Source organism: Brachypodium distachyon, chromosome 1 (assembly GCF_000005505.3).
Source record: "Brachypodium distachyon strain Bd21 chromosome 1, Brachypodium_distachyon_v3.0, whole genome shotgun sequence".
NCBI lineage: Eukaryota > Viridiplantae > Streptophyta > Magnoliopsida > Poales > Poaceae > Brachypodium > Brachypodium distachyon.
Window position 1 is genome coordinate 19316932 of NC_016131.3, and position 17737 is coordinate 19334668.

Sequence of the window (17737 nt, forward strand, 5' to 3'; positions counted from 1 at the left end):
AGGGGATAGGCTTAGGAGTCAGGAGGAAACATGCACGAGTTTCCTTGATCGAACATTTTGTTTTCATAATATAATTATACACATATTGCCAACAGTGCGATGCTTCTTTGAACTCTCAATCGGTAAACATCTTGCAGATTACAGTGCACTGCAAATTTATGAACGAAGAGGTTCGGATCTTATAGCACTAGTACTTTACAGCAGCAATTGGGCACCAAACAAACACGTCTTAACACTTATTTTCTCTTTATTATACTATTAACTCCTATGTTGAGGCTCGGAACCTAGAAGAGGAACTTAGATTAAAACAAAGGAGTCAAGCCTAAGGTTGAGATAATAACCCAGGAGTGGTGCAGGGGAGACAGGCACAGCACATGTTTCTCCTTGAGATGCCAATTGCTGCATAGATTCTACACTAACTCCACAGAAGCTTTCATCAACCATCTTGAACCCAGAGTCTCACAGTCCTATCGTTATCAAGGCTGCCAGAAGCAATTTTGTTCTCTGTTGGATGACAGGACACTGAGATGACAGCATCGGTATGGCCTTCAATTTTCTGAAGAATGTTTTTCCCTTGGAGGTCCCATATATAAACGCAATTGTCCTCTGATCCACTAACAATGTACTTCCCATTCGTGACAGAAAATGCAGACTGGATGCAGTATACTCTGTTCACATGTCCACTATATACCTTCAAGAACTTGCCAGTAGCATAATTGCACAGTTTCTGCAAGGTGCAGGACACTTGCTAAGCACATTTCCAGTAAAAAATGGAATTTGAGAAGTTATATGCAGCATATTTTGCCAGTTAAAGAACAAATGTAAAGTAAATGTTTTGAGAAGCTATATGCAGTAATGTTTAGTTGCAAGTATTGTGCATCCTGAGAACAAGACAGGCAGAGTGACAAGAAACAACACATAAGTAGAGCTGCAACTTTGTGACCCTCAGGGTACCCTTTGACCCTCCTTAGTTCAACCAAATGAACTAAAGTTTTAAAATGACACAAGTTTTTGAAAAACTAGTTCATTTGTTTGAACTAAGGAGGGTCAAAGGGTACCCTGAGGGTCACCATGTTGCACCTCTACACATAAGAACATTAATATAAGACTATCGAACATCAGATGTGCCAGTTGGACTCTGGAACTTAAGAGAAAAAAACATTTATAATAAGTTGCATGTCAAAACCTATGAGATTAACACTCTGAAATTGGAAATGTTGCAACTGAGAGACCTACTGCGACAAGCAGTCTACAAAGAAGTTCTAAACAAGGGGTATTAGAGCATGTGGCAGAGACAGAGAAGCCTGGAAATTGAACTGTGGAGACGTGGAGGACTTCACAACAAGGTCATGTTGTAGTAAAGGAAAAAAGTTATGACTGTATATATATATAATAGTGTAAAAGCTCATCACAATACGAAGACCACGAACAGGACAATTATAGATACTCACGTACACATGTCGCTTGAAACATATAAACCCCCAGTTTATCACTTCAATTTAGACACAGAAGTTGAACAAAGGGCTTAAAGAAATGCCCAAAATAAGGGAATTTGATCATTTCGGCAACCAAACTTTTTTTATGTAAAAACGATATTTATGTGAGAAACAAAATGTGCTAACACCACAAGAAATAGTAAATTGGATGAGTGGCACTTGGACGATGAGTCTACTTAGTACTTACGCAATGATTGTTGTTGTTTCTCTTGAAGTTCAGATATCAAACATTCGAACTGGGATGGATCTTTGTAGTTTCATTCGTTAGAATTTTAAAAAGAAATAAATAGTACAGGTGACTATGTGAGGAATACTGGAATTGTTTATATTTGTTTCAAGGTGTTATGACTTGAAAGTCCAAGCGCATAGCGTCAAAAACCGTAACCCTTTTGTTTTCTGAAAGCCAACAACCATTACCTTGTGCTAAACCATTACAACATATGGGGTCCCTTGATTTGAATTTTAGAAATCAGAACTGAGGAGGGTTTTCATTTACTGTAAACTGGAGTTAAATTGCAACAGAAAGTTGGATTAAAAACTATCTAGAGTCTGCAATCATTGTACCCAGATCAAAATACATAGAGTAACATTGACGTCCAAAAGCATGGAAAATGTTATAGCTCCTAGTTGTACTAAAATTATAGAAAAGGTTGCTTCGAAATTGTAGGTTGCAAACTTGCAATACAATAAAGAGCACAGACTTCCTCGTTCTCCATGAACTACCAGTGGTTTCGAGGCCCAACAGACCTACCGATGAGAATCGTTTGCACTTCAATTATAACTAGTCATCTAGATAATCTAATCATGTAGGCTTGAGTGTTTGTAAGAATTGATCACTAAATGGTACGGAGTATGAAATATTATCTGAATGAAACTAAATGGTTTGAAATATGAGTGAATCGATCATACCAATGAGTCATCGAGTGTGGCAACTAGGATAAACTTGCCATTTGGTGAGAACATTGAGCAGGAAACCGCAGGCTTCTTGTCATCAATGACCGTCTTGAGACAAGACCCAGTGCGCGCATCCCAAATCTTGCAGCTCCCATCATGGCTCCCAGACACAATGATCGATCCGTCCCGGATGAAGTGCACGGAGGTGACGGGCTCAGAGTGCGCTTCGATGACGCGTTCGCAGCGGGTGCCCTTGACGTCCCAGATGCGCACGGTGCAGTCGAAACCCCCCGACGCGACCTGGGAGCTCGTCTGCGGGTTGAAGTTGGCGCTGAAGACGAAGTTGGTGTGGCCCTTGAGCACGCGGATGCAGCGGTCGACGTTGGGGTCGGCGGGGGGCTTGGAGGCGGAGAGGATGGAGCGGATGTCCCAGATGCGGAGGGTGCCGTCGTCGGACGCGGAGCAGAGGTAGGCCGAGTCCGTGGACCAGGAGAGGTCGGAGACGCCGTCGGCATGGCCGCGCAGGTTGGCGATGACGGCGAGAGAGGACGGGGAGAGGAGGGCGGCCGTGCCGTCGAGGGACGCCGTCGCTAGGAGGCGGCCGCAGGGAGAGAACCGCACGCAGGAGATGGCCCGTGCGTGAGGGGTCGCCGAGCGCGCCTGCCGGTACGGCCGGTAAGGCGGCGGCGGGGGCGGCGTCTGCTGAGCCCCTGAAGACATGGTCGGCCCGGCGACGCGCTCTCGCGATGGGGAAATGAGACTCGGGAAATGAAGAGGGGGAGGAAATGGTAAATGGTTTCCCCGTCTTATTGCAAGTTTGCAACTGCCAACCAGTGCTGAAGTCGAGTGAACTGATAATTTTCTTCAAGCGGTGTGGCAACTAGAGAAACTGGTTGAGCAATCTTCAGCCAGATCGAGTTTGGTTTCAAGCGACTGAAAATTTCTTTAAATCCTGTCATATACTCCATTAGTCTTATACTAATATACTAGGAGAAGTGCAATATAATCTTTATGGAGGGACATAGTACAAGACACGCATCAAGCACACGTGCCATCTAATTGCCCACGGGAGGAGACACGTGTGGACGCACCCATAAGACAACGAGCAAATCTACCGACAACAAATGCATCTTGAAATTTCGCTCCGACAACTTTCATCATCTTCAATGCACCAATTGTCGGAGATAGAGGGGTAGAGTACAGGACACACCTCAACACATGTGCCATCCAAGCACTCAAGGAGGGGATACGTGCACACGCACGTGACAACCGCTGCACGTCGAAGTTTCGCCCCTGATAGCCTACACTGTCTTGAATGCGTCACCAATTGTCGGAAATAGAGGAATGGAGTACAAGACACATCTTAAGCACGCGTGCCACCCAACCGCATAGGGAGGGCGCACGTGTGCACACACATGTATCACAACAAGCAAAAGTAGCAACAACCGTTGCACCTCGAAGTTTCGCTTAGAGTAGCTCCCATCGTGTTGAACATGTCACCAATCGTCGAAGATAAGTATCAATGATGACATCGTCAAAATCTGAAGTGGATCACCAAGGATGAACTCCACGATTGCTACTAATGGAGACATGATGTTTAGCTACCAAGATGGTTGGTTCTCTCCGATGGGGAAATGAAGAGGAGGAGAAAATGGTAAATGGTTACGCCTTCTTATTGCAAGTTTGCAACAACCAGTGCTAAAGTCGAGGGAATTGATAATTTCCCCAAGCGAAGTGGCAACGAGAGAAACTGCTTGAGCAATCTTCGGCCAGATCTGAGTTTGAATCTCTCAAACTGTTTCAAGCAACTTGGAAGCTTCTATAAATCCTGTCATATACTCCATTAGTCCTATATTAATATACTAGGAGAAGTGAAATATAGTCCTTATGGAGGTACATTGTACAAGACACGCCTCAAGCGCACGTGCCATCCAATCGCCCGCGGAGAAGACACGTGTGGACCCACCCATAAGACAACAAGCAAATCTACAGACAACTAATGCATCTTGAAATTTCACTCCGACAACTCCCACTATCTTTAATGCACCAATTGTCGGAGATAGAGGGGTAGAGTACAAGACACACCTCAAACACATGTGCAATCCAAGCACGCAGGGAGGGGGCACACACGCGCGCGCATGCGCACACGCGTGTAAACGCAGCAAGCAAAGGTGGCGACAACCACTGCACCTCGAAGTTTCGCCCCCTGATAACCTACACTTTCTTGAATGCATCACCAATTGCCGGAGATAGAGGAATGAAGTACAAGACAGATCATAAGCACACGTGCTACCCATCCACATAGGGACGACGCACTTGTGCACACACGTGTAACACAACAAGCAAAGCTAGTAACAACCGCTGCACCTCGAAGTTTCGCTTATAGTAGCTCCCACCATGTTGAACATGTCACCAATCGTCGGAGATAAGTATTAATGTTGACATTGCCAAAACCTGAAGGGGATCACCAAGGATGAACTCCATTATTGCTACTACTAGAGACATGATGTTTAGTTACCAAGATGGTTGGTTGCTAAAAGTCCATTTTTTTTAATATTTATCTATTTTTACTAACACTACTTGATCTCGTTTCTTTGTTGCTAAATATATCTAGCGACCAACTTTGCCACCATTGGTCATTAAAAGACATCTCAATAGCTACCAATAATACCTGTAATAACCAATGTACAGGTATATTGATTACAATGGTTATACATAGCTATCAAACAATTTGGTCACCAATAGATGGTGGTTATGGTATGCTTTCTTGTAATGTGTTCCCTGACACGAGGCGGACACCAACGTTGACATCTATAGCCACCTAAGATACGAATTGCAACGCCTAATAATAACTCCATTGCAATTTCCATGGCAAGCGCATGATCGAACTTCCAATTATCTTGTTGACGATGCTCGACGCTCTGTGTAGGAGTGTCTTCAAACGCACACTAGGCATATTTTGAATCATTGTTCTGCACGTAGAACCCCAACAATGCCATCCCCAATTCATAAAGTGCAGTTGGAGGGCATCGAGACACTAGAGTCGTCTGGCGGAGCAAGTCCGGTCGTGCTCTTGTATGAATTTTGATCGTGGTTATCTTACTTTAGGAAAAAAAACATGAATTCTGTAGTGACATTTTTTGGCCATGGCCAATATTTTGGCTGACAAATCTTGGTAGGACAAACATGGAATTAAACTAAACACACCGAAAACAAGTTAACCTACCCCTAATAATAAAGGGATGAAGGTTTCCGTCGTTGTGTGGTTTCGCCCGCGACCCACGATAGTACCCGTTCGAGTAAATCGAAAACAAAAAGGAATTTATAATGAGCGGACGTTCGTTCTTTGGACTCTCGGAGCGAACGCTCTATTGGCCATCCGATCGGGAAGATTGTGCCTGAGATCGCGCCACGAGTCTTGTGAGATGACAACTTTAGTTCTGTACGATGGCAACTTTTAGTTCTGTGCGGGTGACAACTTTATCCTGTCACGCTAGAAGGCTAAGGAGCGAACTTTAGTTCTGTGGGGACGTCAACTTTAGTCTGTGACGATAGCAACTTTAGTTATGTTCGGATGGCAACTTACCCGTCGCGCCAGAAGGCCAGGGAGCGCACATTCGCTCCCTGTTCCATTCAACCACCTTCGACCCCGCTCTTCACCTAACACCTGACACCGTGTGCCGCCGCCACGCACCAGAGCCGGCGAGCTCGAGACCTATCCCTCTCGCTGTGATTTTCGGCTGCGCCGTCACCACCCATTAACTCGCTGAATCAGGCTGACGAGGTTCCCAAACGCGCCCCCAATGCCGCTGTCATTTGCTCCCTGCGTTGTCGATTCGCCTGGTGCGGCCGTCTACGAGCTCCGGTGCGGTGCCCACAGTTTTGCCTCGGCCTCCTGGTGGCCGTCTTCTGTCCTCGACGGCCTCCGACGTGGGCTTGGCCACTGGTCCTTCGTCTCCTGTGGGCGCTGCCGCAATGATACAGGCCGCTGCTGGGTGTGTGGGAGCGGCGTCACGTGCGGCCAAGGGCGGGCGCTAATTAAACCTAATCATCACCTCTACGACTAAATGATATGCCTCAGAAGACGCAGACTCATTGGATGGCTGGCTAAGATGATGAAAGAAGATCATTGACTATACAACCATATGCACTGAAGTCTTAAAAGTAATGGGCTGACCTCGTCAACTTTTCGTTGACACGCAAAAAAAAAGATCATTCCAAACACGCACACGAATAATTAGCCATATGCTACTGCCTCCGATCCAGTATTAGCTAGCCATATGCAGAAAGGGAGATAATTGAACCTGGTAAAGAATCCTCATCAAGATATTTGTTGGTATGTTGATTCTTACACAATTATGACTGTCCATTTGTTGTCTAAAGTATTGGCTGTAAGTAGCCTATTGAGCCTGTAAGATTCAGAGTTGATGCATTGAGTAGTGCACAACTGTTAGTTTGAACTTCTAAGAATGTTGCAAACTTGCAATATACGACATATGTATTGAATAATTTGTTCTGATCTATCATGCGGATTGCATCTGGCATGATTGCGATGGTATTTCAGTTTACACATAACTATGTTGTTGTCAAAATTCATTTCTTTCGAATATCAAATTATGTTGTTTCTTTTTCAATACACATGAATTTTCGCATATGTTATGTTCAAATGAAAACAAAAGGAATTTAGAGGCCGAAATACATTTCGATTGAATGCATCATTTTGATTGAATGTCAAATTATGTTGTTATTTTTTCAATACGTGTGAATTTCTGCATATATTATGTTTAATATGAAAAGAAAGAAATTCAGAGGCCGTGCAACGCAGTAATAAGTTTTCACAAATGTCAGTTGTCTTTTTTTTTTGGAAATGTCAGTTGTGTTTGAGTAGCACGGGAGCGTTAGCACAGCAACTTGTCTCCGGATTGTATCGGCGGCTCAAAAGAGGACGAGACAGACTCGTTGCCGCCGTTTAGAAACCCCAACGGCGGCGGCTCCCCTCCTCCATCTGCGTCTCCATCTCCTTGAAACGGCGAGAAGTCTTGCGCTCCGTCGCCGACGCTATGGATCTCCTGAAGCGGGAGCTGGAGAAGAAGCGGAAGGCGGCGACGGCTGACTTCGGCGGCAAGAACTTCGTCCGGCGGTCGGAGCTGGAGGAGAAGCAGCTGCAGAAGCGACGCCAGATCCCCGGCAAGGCTCCGTCCGTGCCCTCCCCCAACTCCGCCGCCTCCGACCATAACAACTCCAACGCCGACCCTACCCAGGCCGGGGGCGCGAACCCTAACCCTAGCTCCTCCTCCGCCGCCGCGGCCGTCCCACCCGCCCTCGCGGGGAAGAAGGCCGTGCCGGAGGATGCACTCCACTCCGAGGAGCGCCGCATCGATGAGCTCGTCCTCCCGCGGAACGAGGTGATGCGGCGCCTTCGCGTGCTTCGCGAGCCTGTCACGTTATTCGGGGAGGACGACGCCGACCGCCTCGATCGCCTCAAGCTCGTGCTCAAGTCCGGAGCAATCGACGATATCGACGACCTTGAGATGACCGAGGGGCAGACCAACGACTTCCTCCGTGACATGATTGAGCTCCGCATGCGGCAGAAGGCTGGTCGAGATACCTATGTCAAGGGCAAGGGGAAACGTGGCGGCGGTGATGGTGGCGAGGGTGGTGCCCAGGGAGAAGGCGCTGATGATGGTGATGGCGACGCCCGGAGAAGTGGGGATGATGCTGATGCAGACAAGGACTCCAAGCGAATGAAGACCAAGTTTGAGGAGCTTTGTGACGAAGACAAGATCTTAGTGTTCTTCAAGAGGCTGCTCAACGAGTGGAACCAGGAGCTGGATGATATGACTGAGCTGGAGAAGCGGACGGCAAAAGGGAAGTCGATGTTTGCAACATTCAAGCAGTGTGCGCGTTATCTCAGTCCCCTGTTCGAGTTCTGCAGGAAGAAGGTGAGAATCTTATTGTTTCCCATCAGTGGGTTGCTAAATCATGTATTGTTGTTTTCAGTTGAATTTCAAAGTAAAGTATTTGCGCAAAAAAGATTAACCAATAGAGGGAGTATGGTAGATTGGGATTTGAAATAATACTTGTGACAGCATGGTGTGTCTGGCTGCCTGCAAAATCCAGAATCTTGGATAATTAAGTACCGCAATGAGCGCAATTGTAGGACTTTATGTTGGATTAGAGATGGCAAAACCAGACATCAATTACAATTTCTTTGTGAAAAGTCTCTTGCTCGAATCCTTCTTGGTTCTTTGTATGGAAACTTAAAGAACAAGCTAAACCCTAGTTGCAAGAAGATGTAGAGGGGGAATAGAATAATAATTATCTGAGAACCATTGCCCTAAATTTTAAGTAAAGGTGGCCTAAGTCTGTTCATCTGTTGAATGTAAGATATCCAAGATACAGAAGTGGTAATGTTTGTGCAGTACCCTGTATGTATTTCCATAATTTTCAACAACCAGATGACTTTAGTATATTTCACTAGGATTTTGTGGTTATTTAAAAGGCATTTGCTTGAGATCCAATGAAGGTTATGATAGAGTCAATGCTGATAGTGCAAGAAGATAACTCTATATTTCTGTAATTCTTAGGCCAGCTTATGATGACATAACTTGTTGCTAGAGACAAACAGTAACGCAAGTATGACATCTCTTATGTTTCCATGATACATGGTAGACATGATGCTAAACCTACAATGAGTAAAACTCTATATTGTTGCATCTGCTCCATGATGTCTGTTTCATTTCGCCAAGGATCACAAGTTTCTGTTGTTACTTTTGCACTATAAATCAAGTTCATGAAAGTTGTTTAATTTCTGCAGTATATTTGTTCTAAAGTGATTGTTTCATCATTATATGTTGATTATACAAAGTAACACCAGTCTTGGATTATATACTGATTACTGAGTAGTTTGTAACTGGGTATGACTAGCTGTATGGCTGTATGCTGGGTATAGTCTTGGATTATATGAGTGTATTGTCTACTATGATTGAAATTTCAAAGCCCTGACTCAGCATAAAAAATAAACATATTGCAGATTAAAGCTTCTTTTAGTATATACTCCCTCCTTTTCACAAAGGTTGGCGTATTTTGTTTCGTTAAGACAAAGCTTTGACCAATAAAAACTCTATGGATATGTGTTTTCTCATACATGAAATTTATATCAATGGATTCATCTTTAAAAGTTCTGGCTAATGATCATGGTTATATAATTTATATATTAATAGAGTAATTCTTGGTTAAAGGCTTGTCTTAACGAAACCAAATACGCCAACCTTTGTGAAAAGGAGGGAGTAATTCATTCTTTTGTGCATGTTGTCTACTTGTGGGAATTCCAATTCTGGCACAATGTGTCCCCCTATAGTTCATTGTTAGATATGGTACTGTGGTTCTGTTGGACTTTGTACATCATCGTGGTTCCTGACTGTAGATTAAACTTCATTGTACTGTCTATTTGTTTCTCCAGATTCACTTTCTCAGCAGACCATCTACTCGTGCTAAATTGTGATGCTCGCGTTGTTCATTTGTGAATTTATCCTTTCCTGCCTATGTTATGTTCAGCCTTTACTGACTGCAGACTGCTTGGCAATTCTGACAACAACTATTGCTCGGATCTTGTTTAGGTTCTTCCGGATGACATCCGTAAAGCATTGCTCTTTATTGTTGACTGCTGCATGAAGCGTGATTATTTGCAAGCAATGGACCAATACATCAAGCTGGCCATTGGCAATGCGCCGTGGCCTATTGGAGTCACTATGGTTGGTATCCACGAGCGTTCTGCCCGTGAGAAGATCTACACAAATAGTGTGGCTCATATTATGAATGATGAGACCACTCGAAAGTACCTTCAGTCGATCAAGAGGCTTATGACCCTTTGCCAGCGCCGTTATCCTGCTCTGCCCTCCAAATCAGTGGAGTTCAACAGCCTGGCAAATGGGAGTGACTTGCAGGCTCTTCTATCGGAGGAGAAGGATCCTGGAAAAGCTCCTTCTGAGGAAAGGCTCAGGCTCATGCCAGCATCAAAAGAATGATGCTTCAACCAACAAGCCTGGATCACGACTAGAAAGTTTGAGATCTTTGTGTAATATGGATGCCAACTTTTTCTGTAAACGTTTCCATTTTTGTACTGATGTATAACAGCAGAAGAATCATGTAGTCAAATTGCTAAAGAAGCTTTATTATCTGTTTCACTAGAGTTCACTGGCCGAGTTTCCATGAAATTGCGTAAAACTTCCCTTCCTGTTTCGACAGCAGTGTTGACAAACTATACTGGATTCATCAGGTTAGTTAACTCCTAGTTTTGTTCTGTCACACAATACTGCAACTGATGTAGAGTTTGCTATTTGTGGCACAGGAGCAAGCCACTCAGCATTTATCACACGAAGAGGGTTTCACTCACCACTTGGTTGTGATGGGCATCATCAGAACTTCCCATCGATACAATACAAGCTATCTATGAAGCTACAAATTGGATACTTCCTGGACCTGGCTACCTTATTTGCATGCCCATCAATTTGGCCTCCTCCCATTTTGCAGTTTGCATGTGTCACCAACAGCAGATCCCTCAGTTCCCCCTGTGCTGGATTCTGGGCAAGTGAGCCCACTGCATTACAGAAACGAATGATATATTTTTGATGTCGTATGAAAAAGGAAATCAGATTTGAGCATGCAAATTCGGTCCGAGAAGCTAAGGCGAAAAAAATGTATGGATGCTTACGTTCTTAGCAGCTGTGCTGAATGCTTCTTTGTGAGTGATGTTAGGCTCCAAAGCTTTGATCCTCTTTATCTCTTCCCTGAGAATACAACTTATGTTAAAAGCTTCCATGGCATCTTAACTGACAATTACGGTAAACATGCTATCACGATGTACTTATATATCCTTCTTACTTGATGAAACAGTTGTAAGCAGACGGCGTCCGCTGCTTCCTCACTGGTGCTGCAAAAGGTGTTCCAAAATTAAGCATGCTTAGTTAGCTCATATGATATATCTGTCCAGTGCATCTACGTTTGCTGAAGACGATAAAGAACTGCATGCGTGCAAGCGTCTACGTTTGTTGACGGTAGCGGCAGCATTGCTCTCCGCAGCCTCTCCCTCGCCGTCGCCTTCCTCGTCTCCGGTGCTCTCGTCCGACCACTCCCTCGGCGGCGGATCAACGCCCAGCTCCTGTCGAGTCCACATTCCACCCATCAGATTGATGCAATTAAAGCAGGAAGAAAACTATGCCAACGTCCATGCAAAGCAATTGAGGAAGCAAAGGGGACAAATTAACCTGCAGAGGCAGCTCGACAGACGGCGGTGCCGGCGTCGGCGACGACGGTGGAGAAGCCACGCTGACGGAGAGGACGCCGGCGCAGCGGCCGCACTGCACGGCCACCATCTTCAGCAGGTTGCTGCACGGCACGCTCACCTGCAAAGCACGTACGTCTATGTGATTGCCTGCACATATATGTCAGCAGACGAAAAGCCAGCGGCCGGCGGAGATACACTGTTCCTCCCTTCCATAATTCTTGTCTCAAATCTGGCTAAATATGGATGTATCTATTTATAAATCGACAAGAATTATGGAACGGAGGGAGTATCTTGGATCCTTCTTACCAGCAAAGTGGTGGTGCAGAACTTGCATTGCACGTAGCCGAGCCGCTCCGGGAGGCCAAGTTCCAGGTGGACGAGCGACGACGACATGGCCACGGGAACGAGCTGTCAGCTGTGTGATGGATCCAAGGCCCTAAAGCTCTGTGTATGGGTAGCGGTGCACTAAGGAATGGCTCACTGGTACAGTTTATAGGCACGAGCAACGACCAACCTAACGTTTAATTTTCCAACATATTTTCCTCTGTAAAACGGCCATCGTGGTGTGCAGCCAGACAAGCCGGGGGAAGCGTTTGCAGTGCCATCGATGAAGTGAACCGGCTCCGGCTCCTAGCCATCCCAATCGCCACGCATACAAAGAGGACTTCTCCCAAACCGGCAGCCATGGCTCTCTTGGGACGGTGCCCCTTGTTAGGAACAAACAATCTTATCGAGAAGGAGGCGAAACCAGAGCCGGAAGGGGAACACGTGAAAATGAGAAACGAGCTCCGAGAAGGCAGGGTGAGCGAGCGGTGACCCACGTACGTTGGGGGCAAGCTTCTGATCAGAAACCCATGATGCAGTAACGATCTTGGCAGAAAACGGCATGTCTGGATCGGTGTTGGATACGCACCCAGCCGGTTTGCATGCCGAGAAGGGGCTCCTTGGGGTACGTGGTTTCAGCCCCATTGTTACCGTGGAGATTCCTCCATTTCGGGGCAAATATTTCGCCTATTGGGATACGATGGATTCCACGACACCAGGGGTGATCACAGGTTCGGCCCACTTTTTCACTTCCCCCTTCGTGACGACACAACACACAAGGGCTCGTTACTCCTCCCTTTGGCACTGGAGCCATGCTTGCTCATTGGTCTTCGAAAACCCCAAATCAGAGTAATTTCGGCTAAAAGCAATGGCTAAAAAAGTAACAATTTATTTTCGGCAGTAAACAGGAAAAATACTGCTGTACATTTGCTTGGGCTTGTACACTGGCAGCGATGCATTCAGTGAAGTGGACCGTTTCTCACACAAGTAGTACGAAGGAAGTAGATGCCCCAAAACAGCAAACCATTTACGTTCCATGCTTCCACTTGGCACAAAAGGTCCTGTTTCTGGGGAGATACTACAAGAACGCTATTTTTTGTAGGGCTATCCCATAGATCTGAACCACAGGCATGTGAAAGTCAGTGTTCCCTGAAGATAGGCTTTAACACGGGACACTGTGTATGCAGTATGCACACACCTCTCTTTGAAGTCTACATAGGATCATTTCTGGTTTCCTGACGGTAACTACGGAAAAATGGCATTGCCTGCTAGCGCATAAATACAGTGACATTGTTGCATAAGGAGAGGGAGACAAAAAAAAAGTTAGGGGGGAAATAATGAGTACTTGCTACTCCCTCTGTTCCAAAACACAACTCATACAGATTTGTGCACTTAAACCAAGACAGCTCTCGTTTCTAGTACTTGACCACTCATATTGGATTAATAATAAATGAATGTGAGTAGTTATTGGCCGGGTGCGGGTACCAAGAAAAAAATGAGGTGTGTTTTGGAACAAATGAGAAAAAAAATATGAGTCGTGTTTTGGAACGGAGGGAGTAAACTCTTATTTACCGGTACCGATACAACTTTCATATCAAAATAAGTGACGTGGATTTGTAGTCCTGAAAATAAATGACGTGTATTTGTACAATTCTGAAATAAATGATCCCATGCAAATCCTCGTCACTTATTAAGTGACAGAGATTTAGTTAAAATTTAGTCCGCTGTGGAATGTATGTGCATGCTCTATTCCGGCTAATTTTCGGACGTTTGTGTCGTCGTTATTGCGCAAGCCGCAACAGTTCGCCAATAGTCAAACCAATGGCCGGCACGCTACGCTCCACACCACCTATCCAGACCCACCGGGCACCTGGCCGTGCCCTCCGCTGAGTCGCGCCTCTCTCCCACCGGCGGCTGCGCCGCAAAAGCGCCCCCACCTCTCTGCGGTTTATTGGGAGGAAGATGGCTGGAGACGACGACGCCGAGGCCGGGGGCGGTGCGGAGTGCTGCTACTACACGACGGACGACGCGCTGTCGCACGTGGGCTTCGGGAGGTTCCAGGCGTTGGTGCTGGCCTACGCCGGCGTGGGCTGGACCGCGGAGGCCATGGAGATCATGCTGCTGTCCTTCGTCGGCCCGGCCGTGAAGGACGAGTGGGGGATCTCAGGCCAGCAGCAGGGGCTCATCACCAGCGTCGTCTTCGCCGGGATGCTCATTGGGGCTCTCTTCGGAGGCGCCCTCTCGGACACCTATGGCAGAAGGTTGGGCACACTTCAACTCTTGGTATTGGTGTGTAATACTAGTTGTTTTCCTCTGATTGTTGACCATAACTCTGACAAATTTGTTTGGTTTATTTCGGAAATTTCTGCAAACTACCCGTTGGTTTTCGCTCTCAGAGCCAAAAATTGTGGGGGAAAGGAAATTAACCGACCCAGAACAACTTAACCACCCGAATGCGAACTCCTGCCTGTAGTAATGAAACCAGTGCATAGATAGATATATGCCTCATCTTTACGAGATATTTTCCTGGGGAATATTATGTGGACTTGCTGTTTCAACTGTAGCAAATTGTTAGAAACAGCATATCTAGTGAAAAGGAAATGAAGTGTATATTTACAATTTTGAAGGGAAAAATGAAGTGTAGCTTTTCCCTTCTATTTCAGTTCATGATGTCTGCATTTCTTTTCCAAAAAATCTGACCGATTTTTTATTTACTATTATTATTTTCTTTGTCAGGACTGGTTTTCTGTTCACTGCAGTTGTCACTGGCATGTTTGGTTTTCTCAGTGCTCTGTCACCTAACTATATATGCTTAATAGCCATCCGATTTGTTGTCGGTATCGGATTGGGTGCTGGCCATGTTCTTGGTACTTGGTTCCTAGAGTTTGTTCCTGCTGCAAAGAGGGGTACTTGGGTGGTTGTCTTCCATTGCAGTTGGACCTTTGGAACAATCCTTCAGGCTCTAATTGCATGGGTATTTTTTATTTCCCACCACATTTTAGAGTCGTCGAATTATCAGGCTGTACACTCAGTTCACATGTTTGGCACTCTATTTTTTTGTAGCGGTATTCTAATTTTTTTTAACCATTAACAGCAGGAAATAATCCTGTTAAACATATATAATAACAATAGATATAACTTATGCATAGTTGTGGCCTGTTTATACTTTATAGTAATCCTAGTCGCCTAGATGTCAAAGTTTAATTTTTGATGTGCCATATAACTGTAGGATGTTTTCCATCGTTTGATTCTGTAGTTGGAAGTTTGGAACTACATGGAAATAAATCCCAATGGACTTGACACTCTATGCTTGCTGCAGGCCATCATGCCAGTACTTGGATGGAGATGGTTGATAGCATTGTCCTCGTCACCATGTTTCATTCTGCTTATTTTTTATGGTGTAACACCTGAATCACCACGGTACCTCTGCTCAAGAGGCAGGACAGCTGATGCTAAATTTATCTTGGAGAAGATAGCAAAAATGAATAATATGGCTCTGCCCTCTGGCATCTTGATAGTTCCCCTGCAAAGATCTGACAATGGTGTTGATCTGGAGACAATAAGACCTCTAATTATTTCACAAGATAATGCTGCAACTGATGTCGGCTTGAGCTCTAAATCCAGATCCATTAATGCATTTCGTACACTCCTGTCACGAAGATTTATTAGATCTACACTTCTTCTTTGGTTTGTCTTCTTTGCATTTTCTTTTGCTTACTATGGTATAGTATTGCTAACATCGGAACTAAGCACTGGTGAAAAGTGGTGTGCACCTGTTGGAATGCATTTGAGGCAGCAAAATGATGCCAGATTCTACATAAATGTCCTGGTGACTAGTATTGCAGGTAAGTGCGTAAATCTTGTCAAATAGCCAATTATCATCCCAAGTCTTTTGTTGATTTCTGTATCTGTTCATTTCTACATTAATTCGCCGAGTTTGGTTAAAAATGTGAGCATTGATCTTGCCGAAGCTGGTTATTCGCATTGCACAGACAAATAATATTTCATAAGTGTTGTAGTCATTTGTATGATATCCAAGAGTGATCCAATAAATGTAGTAGATATCCATGGACTGTGGAACAGAGAATACGGTTCGTGATTTGGAATATGTCTTCATCCAATATTATTTCTTCTCAGAATTTGGTGTCTTAGATTAAAAAATTATAGTGTTTCAGGATCATTGAAACAGTTATCCTTCCTAAATAATTAGCATGTGTTAAGGCTAAAGTTTTGTTTTCATGGCAGAATTTCCTGGCCAGATTTTGGCAGCTCTATTGGTTGACAGAGTTGGTCGCAAACTGTCGATGGGGGGATTTGTGTTTTTGTGCTTTATTTTCGTGGCACCACTTGCTGCACCTTTAGGAGAAGGTTTAGCAACCACCCTTTTATTCAGTGCCCGGACTTGTATCACGGCAAGCTATGCTGTTCTGTATATTTATGGCCCTGAGGTTAGTACATATATCTATAGCATTATTATATCTGATGGCATGTTAATTTCTGCAATCAGCCAACCACCTTGGTATTATTAGGGGTGACCACGTTTGAAATTTTAAATGCGACTTTCAAGAAGAAAACAGAGGACATAATTTAGGGGTAATCTTATATGCTGCATTTTCCCAAAGTTAGCAATAAGCTACTCTTATTCCTTGCATATTACTCTTGTGCAGATCTACCCTACGTCATGCCGAAATACCGGAGTTGGAGTCGCAACTTCTGTCGGACGGATTGGCGGCATGGTTGCGCCTCTCGTAGCTGTTGGTTTGTTAGAGAACTGTCATCGGAAAGAAGCTGTGTTTGTCTTCGATCTGGTACTCTGTCTTGCAGCGGTGGCTTGTGCCCTCTTCCCTCTGGAGACCAAGAACTGTCAGATCCAATGAGATTTTAGGCTCACAATCCAAATCGATGTACATGTGGTGCTATACCAGTGCATTTATAAGGAAGAAATTTCCCCCTACTTTATATATAGGGGTATTTGTTGTACATATACGTCTGAAACAAATGACAAAAATCTGTACATGACGAGACCCCTGTGCTGCCGGGACGAGGGAACCGCTCCGCGCCTGCACCCTGTGTTGCCAAACATTTTCGGTACATAATTTCCTGAAAGTTGTAATGTTTCACAGGAAATCTATTGTTGCAATGATTTCATAAGGAATCTATGGAAGGAAAATATCAATAGTTCGTGAACGAGCTGCCTGATATTTACCTTTTGCTTTAGTTTTTTTTGGCTATTTTTTTATTTAGTCAGTCACCTTATTCATCTTTGTTCGCCATATCTCCACGGTGCACCAGCCACTGCTCCCACCCTCCTACATTCACTGTAGTGTAGGAACGCTTCTAGACCATTAGAGATTTGTTAGTTCAAAATTAATTTAAAAATTTGAAATTTTAACTAGAAACGGGACATATGCAAGATACGCTTGCAGTGGGAAAGGCTACATGATCTGATATATTCCCTCTGTCCCATATGCAAGATTCGCTTCCATCCCTAATGTAGTGGGGAAGGCCATTAAATCAGCGGCATTTAATATGAGGACGGAGCGAAGTATTAGACAAATTTAAAAATTAACACTGCAAAAATCATGTTTTGAGATTTACTCACTATGTATGTCATGTGGTATAAAAGGTGCCTGTTGGATTGTATACTATGGATATGTTCCGTTTAGGCCTAAGTTTGCAACGCTATAGATGTACTCAGTACTCACCATCATCCTTCTTTTTTTTTGACCGGAATATA

The 17737-nt window shown here is 44.6% G+C and overlaps 4 protein-coding genes across 5 annotated transcripts; 2 read left to right on the plus strand and 2 right to left on the minus strand.

The window, feature by feature from the left end:
- Positions 1 to 85: 85 nt before the first annotated feature.
- Positions 86 to 3176, minus strand: LOC100827040 (COMPASS-like H3K4 histone methylase component WDR5B). The gene is made up of 2 exons (XM_003562816.4): positions 2406 to 3176; positions 86 to 727 (listed from the first exon to the last, which is right to left on the minus strand). Exons 1-2 carry the CDS (start codon positions 3108 to 3110, stop codon positions 437 to 439), a joined length of 996 nt encoding a protein of 331 aa, XP_003562864.1. The 5' UTR covers positions 3111 to 3176; the 3' UTR covers positions 86 to 436.
- Positions 3177 to 7259: 4083 nt separating this feature from the next.
- Positions 7260 to 10573, plus strand: LOC100827350 (pre-mRNA-splicing factor 18). Its single transcript, XM_003562817.3, has 2 exons — positions 7260 to 8332; positions 10010 to 10573. Exons 1-2 carry the CDS (start codon positions 7451 to 7453, stop codon positions 10415 to 10417), a joined length of 1290 nt encoding a protein of 429 aa, XP_003562865.1. The 5' UTR covers positions 7260 to 7450; the 3' UTR covers positions 10418 to 10573.
- Positions 10574 to 10595: 22 nt separating this feature from the next.
- LOC100825052 (protein YABBY 7) lies at positions 10596 to 12340 on the minus strand. Its single transcript, XM_003560008.4, has 6 exons — positions 11983 to 12340; positions 11657 to 11794; positions 11436 to 11550; positions 11274 to 11322; positions 11104 to 11179; positions 10596 to 10989 (listed from the first exon to the last, which is right to left on the minus strand). Exons 1-6 carry the CDS (start codon positions 12067 to 12069, stop codon positions 10951 to 10953), a joined length of 504 nt encoding a protein of 167 aa, XP_003560056.1. The 5' UTR covers positions 12070 to 12340; the 3' UTR covers positions 10596 to 10950.
- A 1442-nt stretch (positions 12341 to 13782) lies between these two features.
- LOC100827859 (organic cation/carnitine transporter 7) lies at positions 13783 to 17187 on the plus strand. 2 transcript variants are annotated; one of them, XM_003562819.4, is made up of 5 exons: positions 13788 to 14261; positions 14737 to 14974; positions 15320 to 15845; positions 16246 to 16448; positions 16668 to 17155. In XM_003562819.4, the coding sequence occupies exons 1-5, from the start codon at positions 13963 to 13965 to the stop codon at positions 16875 to 16877; spliced, it is 1476 nt and encodes a 491-aa protein (XP_003562867.1). In that variant the 5' UTR covers positions 13788 to 13962; the 3' UTR covers positions 16878 to 17155. The 2 variants fall into 2 exon arrangements, with proteins under 2 accessions (XP_010236648.1, XP_003562867.1); XM_010238346.3 differs by lacking the exon at positions 16246 to 16448 and having other exon boundaries at positions 13783 to 14261; positions 16668 to 17187.
- Positions 17188 to 17737: the final 550 nt, after the last annotated feature.